The sequence below is a fragment of the Psammomys obesus genome, unplaced genomic scaffold, assembly GCF_907164565.1.
Source record: "Psammomys obesus unplaced genomic scaffold, mPsaObe1.curated_primary_1811, whole genome shotgun sequence".
NCBI classification, from domain to species: domain Eukaryota; kingdom Metazoa; phylum Chordata; class Mammalia; order Rodentia; family Muridae; genus Psammomys; species Psammomys obesus.
The window spans coordinates 13,563,002-13,573,061 of NW_026596046.1; the positions used below are offsets into that span (position 1 = coordinate 13,563,002).

The following is a 10,060-nucleotide window of genomic DNA, read 5'->3' on the forward strand; positions in this document are numbered from 1 at the left end:
ATAGATAGATAGATAGATAGATAGATAGATAGATAGATAGATAGATAGATAGATGAATAAATAAAATTTTATTTCTCAGAACCACATAATCAAGTAGGTAAAAAATTAGAGTGTGCATCTGGTGAAGGTTACAATGGCCTCCTATTAGGTGTATGCAATTTCATACATAAAGTCATGAAAAACTGCCTAATGACACAATTGCCAGGAAACGCTTCTTTTCTTCTCTGGACCTATTCATAACTTTTCCTGTTTCTAATGATATAAAATCTAGTAGGTTCTCAAATATTAAAAATGACCACAACTACTTGATGGTCTCAAACTCTTTTTTCTTCTATTTTCTAGACTCCCAGCTATCCTGCATTTCCCAGAATCCATTGCATTAGCATTTGTTATGCCACAGATATGGGAACAATAGAATGTGAGTGGAAGTGATAAGTTCCATTTCCTGGCTTGCCCTTAAAACAGAGAACAGGACAGGAGCCCACCACAGAGGGCCTCTGAAAGACTCTACCCTGCAGGGTATCAAAGCAGAGGCTGAGACTCATAGCCAAACTTTGGGCAGAGTACAGGGAATCTTAGGAAAGAAGGGGGAGATAGAAAGACTTGGAGGGAAGAGGAGCTCCACAAGGAGAGCAACAGATCCAAAGAGTCTGGGCACAGGGGTCTTTTCTGAGACTGATACTCCAGCCAAGGACCATTCATGGAGATAACCCCTGCTCAGATGTAGCCCATGGCAGCTCAGTGTCCAAGTGGGTTCCCTAGTAATGGGGACAAAGACTGTCTCTGACATGAACTGTTTGGCCTGCTCTTTGATCACCTCCACCTGAGGAGGGGAGCAGCATTACCAGGCCACAGAGAAAGACAATGCAGCCAGTCCTGATGAGACCTGATATAATAGGATCAGATAGAAGGGGAGAAGGACCTCCCCTATCAGCCTGGGGGAAGGGCATAGGTGGAGAAAAGGGAGGAAGAGTGGGATTGGTAAAAATCCTTCATAGGACTGCCCATGCTCCTTCTCAAGAGAAAGATGACACTATGCCACTTTCCACATCGCCTTTTCAGAATACTGACAAAAGCAACTTAAGGGAGAAAGATTTTATTCTGACTCACACACAGTTCAGAACTCATAGTGCATTGTGGGGACAGTTCCCAGCTGTGCTGTCAGAAATATAAGATAACTGGTCACAGCAGCAGCTGAGAAGCATAGAGCTGAAGCCAGAACTAGGGCCAGGCTATAACCTCCTATCCTACCCTCATGGACCTAGGTCTACCAGCTTAGACCCCATGTCCAAAAGGTTCACAACCATACTAAACAGCACTACCAGCTGGGTAACAACTATTCAAACCATATGAGCCCATGGAGGACCTTTAACGTCAAAACCACAACATGCCGCAAGCCATCTGTTAAAGATGGTCAAACTGCATGATGTGAGCCTGAGAATTCCTGATGGAGCAGAACCGTGTGCAAACCAGTAGCATCAGCCTGACTTTACAGAAGAAGAAGAAGAAGAAGGAGGAGGAGGAGGAGGAGGAGGAGGAGGAGAAAACTTTTTATTGTTCTAAAAACTTCTAAACCACTGAAATTTCTGAATCTGTCGGTTTATCACAGAAATACACCCAAAACCATCCCCAGCCCATGCAGCAGGCACCATCAGTACTAGAACTGCTTCTTACAAGGATGCACATCGGCCTCCCTGAGCTCAGCACACACGGTAGAGTCAGATTCAAAACAAGAAAATGGTACACGCCGTCCCTTCTTTGTCTTTGAGATTTTAGAGCACTACAGAGAATAGACTTACAATCAATATTTTTCCCAGAAAATAATTTTAAAAAAAATGCTTTCCAAGTATGCTAATGATATTACCAGAGTACTCAGAAGGCACCATAAAATTCAAAACCTCTATTTCTCCTCCATTTACCTCTCAACAAAACTGGCAGTAAAGTCAATGCTGCCAGGCCTCTCTGCAGAGATCACAGTTTTTATCTACTGGGGATAATAAAGTTGCCCTGGATGAATGAATGAATGACCATGAATTGCTTCACTTCTGCAGACACACAACAATGGCATCAGGAATGAAACTGGTGTATTTCAGTAGAGTGTCAGGATGCAAAAATCAGCAGTGTTACCACCTGCCAAAAACAAGTTTACAAAGACACTTTTTAGTCCCATTCACAGTAGCTTCGAAAATATTGGTACATAAACTTAAGAAAGGAAGCAAAGGGTCTCTACTGTAAAAACAAAAACAAAAAACTGAAAAAAGTATTAGATAAAAAAGACTTTCATGCTTATGGATTGATTGGCGGAATTAATACCATTAAAATGGCCGTGTTACCAGCAATCTACAGATTCAGTGAAGTTTCAATTGAAATCCCAACAATATTCAACTCAGAACTAAAAAAAAAAAAAAAAAAAAAAAAAAAAACTCCTTAGAAAGAGCAATGAAATATCATAATACCTGAGTTCAAATTATAGACAGAGCCACAGTGACAGAGAATGGAGCTAGCACAAGAGCAGACATGTAAAATAATAAAAACAGAATAGAGGACTCAGAAACAAACCCACACAGCTACTGCAAACTAATTTTTGGCAAATATGTCAAAAGCATGCTTTGTTGGAAAGCTAGCCTTTTAAACAAAACTTGATTTTTATGGGCTTCTGCTAGAAACTAGATTCGTATCTCTCAAGCTACACAGAAGTCAATTCAAAACAGATCAAAGGCTTCAATGAAACACACAGAATTACTAGACAGGACTGGTGGTAAAACACTGGAAGATGTAGGCTTGGGCAAGGCGTTTCTGAAAAGGACTCCAACAATATAGTAAATAACCCCAAGATCTAACAGACAAGATGCACAAAATTAAAGTGCTTCTGCACAATAAAAGAAAAAAAAATCACCAAAGTGAAGAGGCAGCCTACAGAAATGAAAACATTTTTTAAACTACATATTGGACAGAGGATTCATACCTAGGATACATACAGAACTATAATAGTTAATCATCCCTCACCCAAATCACCCAGTTAGCTAATGGGCTAATGAATTGAATGGACAGTTCTCAAAGAGAATAAATGGCCAATAAGTACCTCTATAGCTGTCAAAGAAACAAATTAAGATCTCTCCGAGATTCAAGAGATAAAACAATGGTGCGGGCAGAGAGGAACCCTGATTCACTGCTAATGGGAACGTAACTTTGAATGCCTATTATAGAAATTAGTATAGAATTTTTTTAAAAAACTAGTAGTACTACCATACGGCCCAGCTGTCCCACTCCTAAATAAATGCTCAAAGGACTCTGAGTAGGTACACCACAGGGATATTTGCACATCCATGTTACTTTTGCAATATTTAGCTATTTTTACACCAGCTAGGATGGAACCAACCTAAATGTCCATCAGCAGGTGAATGAAGAAAGACAATGTGTAACATATATCCAATGGCAATTCTATGTATCCATGAAAATAAAACTGGTAACATTTGTAGGAAAATGGTTGGAACTATAAAGCATCAAACTTCATGAAATAAGCCTGGAAGACAAAGAACTCATGTTCTTACAGGCTGAACACATACCCTGAAAACATATACATGCAAGTAACATTATATAGAACGAAAAGTTGTATTTATGTATTTAGAAATACACACACATGCATATATACACATATGTAACACATATATTTTAAAAGGGCATGAATTTGAGAGACAGCAAGCAGATACATCAAAGGACTTGAAGGAGAGGGAGAAACAATGTAATTATATTTTAGTATCAAAACCTTTAAAATATAACAGAAAAAGAAAGGTGACTTGAGAAAAGAAAAATGCATGTATGTGTCTGTGTGTTTACATGTGTGTGTGTATGTGTTTGTGTGTGGGGATGCATGTGTGTGTTTGTTTATATGTATGTGGATCATGAGAAAGGAAGAAGAGCTCTTAAACAAGGTCGGGAACTACAAAGAGCAGTGAAATATAGGTGATAAGAAATTGGGGTGGGGACACTAACAAGGGGAAGGGAACAAGCCAATAGGAGGAAGAGGGCAAAGGAGAAGTGAATTAATAAGAAAAGAAAGTATAATAACATATGACCATTCCACAGTGAAATCCATCATTTTGTAGGCTAACTTGAAACTTAGAAAGAAAGAAAGACAAAGGAAAGTCCACAGTAAGTGGCTACACCTGGAGGAACACAGGTTTCCAGCATTACTCCAGCTCTGGTGCATAACTTTGGCTAAGTCGGTCACTTCTCTCAGTTTTTATTGCATGCGGCATCTATAAAACAGGTCTCCCGAAGCCTGACTCACTGAAGTGAAGAGGACACAGGAAATGAAGGCTGTGTGGGTAGAGAACTGAGACTCAAAAGTTGTCCTCTGGCCTTCACGGGCACAAACATGAGAACACACACAGAGCCATAAGTAAAAGGAAATTTCAAAGAGGGGGAGAGAAGAGAGGGAGGATGGAAGAGGAGAAAGAGTAAGAAATGGAAAGGGAAGAGATGACATTATTTCTGAATTGAAATTAAAAATCTCTCAGCAGCATTAATAATTCCTTTAAAATAGTGACATACAGAAACTGTGTACAAGATAGGGAATAAGGTTTATTTGATGCAGTTGCCATAGAAACAGAGAACCTGGAGCTATCTTGAGTCAGTGGCTCACCATAGTGTGGGATGATGCTCCAGGCCATGGCAGATGCGTAGATGCCCCCGGTCATCCAGAAGATGCCCAGCCAGCTAAGATGTTCACCTCGTTTCTCTCGTGATAAGAACTCAGAAAAGTAGGCAAAAACAATAGGCAAGGAGCCCCCAATACTGAAAAGAGAAAATACCAGAAAGAAACCATCAAGTAATATACCAAAAAGAGGTCATAGCTAAAATCAAATTGCCTTCTACTGTATCTTTAGACTCTTTAGGGAAAACCTCATTAATTTAAGAGACCAACAAAGAGGCTTCCCCTACATTTGGAAAGCAATCTTGGGTTGTTTTGACTTTTAAAAAATTATCACATTTATTTGGTTTCATATTTTTATTATTATATGTATGCATACACACATGCATGGGCTTTAGATAGCAACTTATGGGAGTTCTCAACTGCCACCATGTACATTTTGGGTATTTAATTGGGGGTAAACACGTCTACCCACTGAGCCATCTTGTCTACCCTTAACCTTACCATAGTATTGTTAAAATCAAACAAAAGACATTCAGTCCAAACATTTCGTGAGGTATCATATGGAGGGCCAGAGGAGAGAGGCTTATAGTGGAGGAGAAGCAGTGCATACCCTATGCCTGAGATGAGTCTGCAGAAGAGGAAGGCTCCATATCCCTGCACGAAGGAGGAGAGGGAGGCAAAGGAGGCATTGATGGCCAACGACATGCTGAGGACTTTCTTCCTTCCCAGTTTATCAGCCAGGCCCCCCAGGATGAAGGCTCCTGCCATCATTCCTAGGTAGACTATCAGCCCTATGAAAAAGAAAAAGACAGAAGGGTAAAGAGAGAAGATAAGACAAGACACTAGAGAACATTAATTACCTTCTACTCCAGCCTCAGGCTCTATAGTGAAATAACCCAAGACCCATAATCATTGGTCACCCAATGCTCGTTTTCCCATCCCAGAAATCCCACGTTGATCATATTTAAAAAAAGGGAATGGAACAAGATGCCCACAGCAAATCGGAAACTATCCAAAGGTGATTTTCTACATACATTATTGAAACAAAATAATAAGCTCACCAGCTTTACTTGCATACACATCAACACAGATCAACTGTAATTAGGACTATCATGTCATTCTAGAGACTATGGTTTTAGCATCACAATCCATACATGAGGAAATGCTGTCATTTTGCATTTAAATAAGAAAAGTGTATATCAAAGACCCTCATATAAGATGTGATATGCAAAGAGAGAATTTCCGGGGTAAATTGTATGGAAAAATTGCAAAAGGAAAAAATAATGTAAATAATAAACAGCAATTGACAATAGCATCAACTGACTTACACACCCATGAACAACATTTTTCAAGCCACAATGTTTAAACTTCTTTGGGAAATATAGTTATATAATTTATAACAATGCTACAAGTCCAATTTCACTCTTCTGCATGTTAGTACACAATGTTTCCCACACTGTTCATTCAAGAAGATCGTCTTTCTTCAGTTGCATTTTATTGGCATCTTTCTCAAAGACCAACCCACCATGGGGCTAGAGAGATGCCTCCACACTGACCTTCTGGAGGACCTGGGTCTATTCCTAGTACCACCTAGCAGCTCAAAACCATCTGTAACCCAGTTCCAGGAGACCCAACACCCTTTTCTGACTACCTCAGGCACCAGGCCTACACACATACATTCAGGCAAAATACCCATACATGTTAAATATATATTTATTCATATGTAAATATAAATATATATATACATTAAATATATATATTTAAAAGACCAATCATCAAAAAATTGTTGGTATATTTCTAGGCCATGATTCTCTTCCATTTGTTCTTTATTTCTGCCTCACTAAGATTCTGTTTCAATCTTTATAGTTTTGAAACATATATGAAGTTGAATAGTGTGATGCCATCAACTTTGTTCTTCAATCTCAAGATTTCTTTGGTTAGCCAGTGTCTTGTGCTCCATACAAATTTTACATTTTTTTCTAACACTTGGGAAAATGCCATTGGAATTTTGAGAAGGATTGCTTAATGGATCATTTTAGGTAAGAGCATTTTAACAGTATCAGCTCTTCCAATCTATGAACAAGAAATAGCCTCCCATTTATTTGTATAGTCTTCAATGATCATCTTCACAGTGTTTTATAGTTCATAGTATATGATTCTTTTATTTCCTTGCTTAAATGTATTCTGAACTATTTGTTGGTGCTATCGCAAATGGCGTTGGTTTTCTTTTCTATTTTTTTCAGATAGCTCATTTATCATATATAGAAGAAAAAAAACCCACTGATTTCTGCATGTATATTCCCCATGCTACAATTTAACTGAATTTGTTTATTAATTCTAATAGGTTATTTTTATGGTATGTAGGGTTTTTTGGCTACGGATCATACTGTCTGCAAACAGTCACTTTGGTTTCTTATTTACTAATTTAGATGGCTTTGATTTCCTCTTCTTCCCTGAACACTGACTAGGATATTTTAGTACTAAGTGAAAACAACGGAGCATCCTGACCTTGCTCCTAACCTCACTAGAAAAAAAATTCTACTGTTAAGCAGGGTACTAGCTCTGGGCAACCCTTAATATGGCGATGTCCACTCTTTCTTCACCAGATTTACTGTAAGTTTTTAATCCTTGTGCTGGATAGCTTTATGTCAGCTTGACACAAACTATCTAGAGAGAGAAGGAAGCCCCAGTTAAGAAAATGCCTCTACAAGATTGGGCTGTAAGCTTACACACCTGTAAGAGTATTTTCTTAGTTAGTGATTGACATGGGAATGTCCAGATCATTGCTGCTACACTGGACTGGTGGTCTTGGTTTCTATTTAAAAAACAAGCTGAGCAAATCACTGGGAGCAAGTTAGTAATCAGCACCCCTCCATGGCCTGTGCATCAGCTCCTGCCTCCAAGTTTCCACTCTGTTTGAGTTCCTGTCCTGACATCCTCCAGTGATGGATTATGGTTATGGACACAAAAGCCAAACAAACTCTTTCCTGCTCAAGTTGCTTTCAGTGATGGTGTTTCATCGGAGTCACAGGAACCCCAAGACGTACATATTAAACTGTCTTTGCATCACAGAAAAAAAAAATAAACAACTTCAATTGATCATGTTGTATTATCTTCCAATTTTGCTTTCATATTTGTTTTAGTGATATTTTGTTGAGGATTTTTCTATCATGGCTTTGCAAGGATATCGGCCTATAACCATATTTTCTCGAGTTTTCTTTGTCTGGCTATAACAGGCCCCCAGACCTTAGCACAACTGTTTCTGTGATAGAAGCACCATTCAGACCTTGAGATCCAGCACATAGACAGACCACCTGTTAAAACAGGAACAAAGACAACGTCACTGATCCCAGGATGTGTGGGAAAGTCCCTAACTCTACTAACCTTGCTTTTTGGCTTCTCTTGTTTTGCTTCTTGCTAACGGTTCTTCTAGCTGAAGTGGGGTTTTTGTTTTGTTTTGTTTTGTTTTTTGTTTGTTTGTTTGTTTGTTTGTTTTTGCACAAAACACCAAGAGCTGTAAAGCTCAGGGTTGCATGATTTGGGCTAGTTCCTCCAATGCAGCTGCCAGTTAGGAAATAGAGTTTCTTCTCAGCATTGAGAGTATTTGTGCAGTGGTCTCTGGGAGCTTTACCGTGCAGCATGGCTTTGGTATCACAATGTTGCCGACTTTTTAAATGTGAGTTTAGAGATGGTTAAAATTTAGGGGAAGAATTTACAGAAGATTGCCATTAATTTTGCTTGGTAGGGCTCACCAGTAAAGACATCAAGTCTTAGGTTTTGTTGTGCTGACAAGTGCCTGATTACAGATTCAATCTCTACTGATTTTTAGTCTCTTCTGATTTCCTGTTTCTTGTGATTTGGTCATAGCACTATATTTCTATGGGTTTATATCTTCTTGGTCATTTAGTGACACATACTCGATCACAGCAGACTGTTATTATCTTTTATATTTCTGTAGCATTAGTTGAAATGTTCCCTCTTCCATTTCTGATTATGAGTCTGCTCTGTTTTTTTCTTAGGTCAGCCAAAAGTTTATCAGTTTTGTCTATCTTTGTAAAAAAAATATAAAGAGCCTACAACTATTACACTTTACTGCTCCTTGTAGACAAATATTGGCTAGATTTCTTGTCTCTATATTAGTTCATTCTTCTTCATTACTCATCTCCAGGACAGCCTGCTAAATGGAGAATATCCCTTCATTCCAAAGTGATAAACAATAAAATATATGATCATCACCAAGTGAGAAAATTCAGAAAATGTATGTATCAAGTATTATTAAAACACAAAAAAAGGAATCTCACACAGTGTGGAAAAGCTTCTGCTCTTCTTGAGGTGGGCATTAAAGACTGTGCCTGGGGCTAGGGAAATGGCTCAGTGAGTAAAATGCTTTTCATACAAGCATAAGTATATGCTTAAGTGGACATACCCAAAACTCACATAAAAGCACAGATGGAAGACAGACAGAAGGATGCCAGAAGCTCACAGGCCAGCTAGCCTACCATGGGTAGTGGGAAACAAACAAACGAACAAACAAACAAACAAACAAACAAAAGACCCTGTCTCAAGCAAGATGGGAATCTAGTTTGTCCTCTGACCTCCAGATACACAGCATGGCATGCACATGCCTGTATACACATATCTGCACTCACATATCTGAATGCACACATATATACACACCCACACATCCACACACCATACACACACAGGACAATGTCCAGTTACATGTGTAAATCGAGGAAAGCAAAAAGAAAGTCTGGTATGTCTGGGCGACTCCTGACATGTAGTTGAGAGTGAGAAGCGTATAGTTAATGTGGGGATACCTGATGAGGGATGAGGCTAAAGGGTAGGACACAGTCATGAATAGCTCTCTGTCTATGTGTGTGATAGAGGGAGGACCCTGAGTTCCTGTACCTCTAATATGCTCTTAGGTGAGGCTGGCCCTGCTGGTCCTGAAAAAAGACTTTGAATAGCAAAAGGACTGATCTCTTTTATCAACAGTGAGGACAATGGCCTTAGATCCCAGAGATCTCATCCACCTCTTACGTGGTTTTAGAGAAAAGCTCTTGCTTTCTGGGGGTGTCTTAGTTGCCTCATTCATAAACTGGTTGCTGAACTCCAAGCCATTTTCCAACACTTTAAAAAAAAAAAAACACAAATCATGAATTATGAGGTTCTTCCCACTTAGAAGCTTTTCAGGTTAAAAACAAAACTTACATGATGGTTTAGCAGGAAATGAGGCTTGCCAAGACAACCCAAATTCAATCTCCATAATTTATATGGTAGAAGGAGAGAACTGAATTCCCCAAGCTGGCCTCTGACTTCCACATGCTCGCCATGGCACAACACACACACACACTAGATAGATAGATAGATAGATAGATAGATAGATAGATAGATAGATAG

General features: G+C 39.0%; 1 protein-coding gene across 3 annotated transcripts in view; it reads right to left on the bottom strand.

Annotated features, from left to right (window-relative positions):
- Sv2b (synaptic vesicle glycoprotein 2B) overlaps positions 1 to 10,060 on the bottom strand; it is a 168,652-nt gene that overhangs the window by 38,916 nt on the left and 119,676 nt on the right. For all 3 annotated transcript variants that reach the window (XM_055623267.1, XM_055623266.1, XM_055623268.1), the window contains exons 3-4: positions 5,268 to 5,448; positions 4,646 to 4,797 (exon numbers count right to left, since the gene is read on the bottom strand). In XM_055623267.1, the coding sequence (XP_055479242.1) occupies positions 4,646 to 4,797; positions 5,268 to 5,448 (333 nt within the window). The remainder of the gene's footprint in view (positions 1 to 4,645; positions 4,798 to 5,267; positions 5,449 to 10,060) is intronic.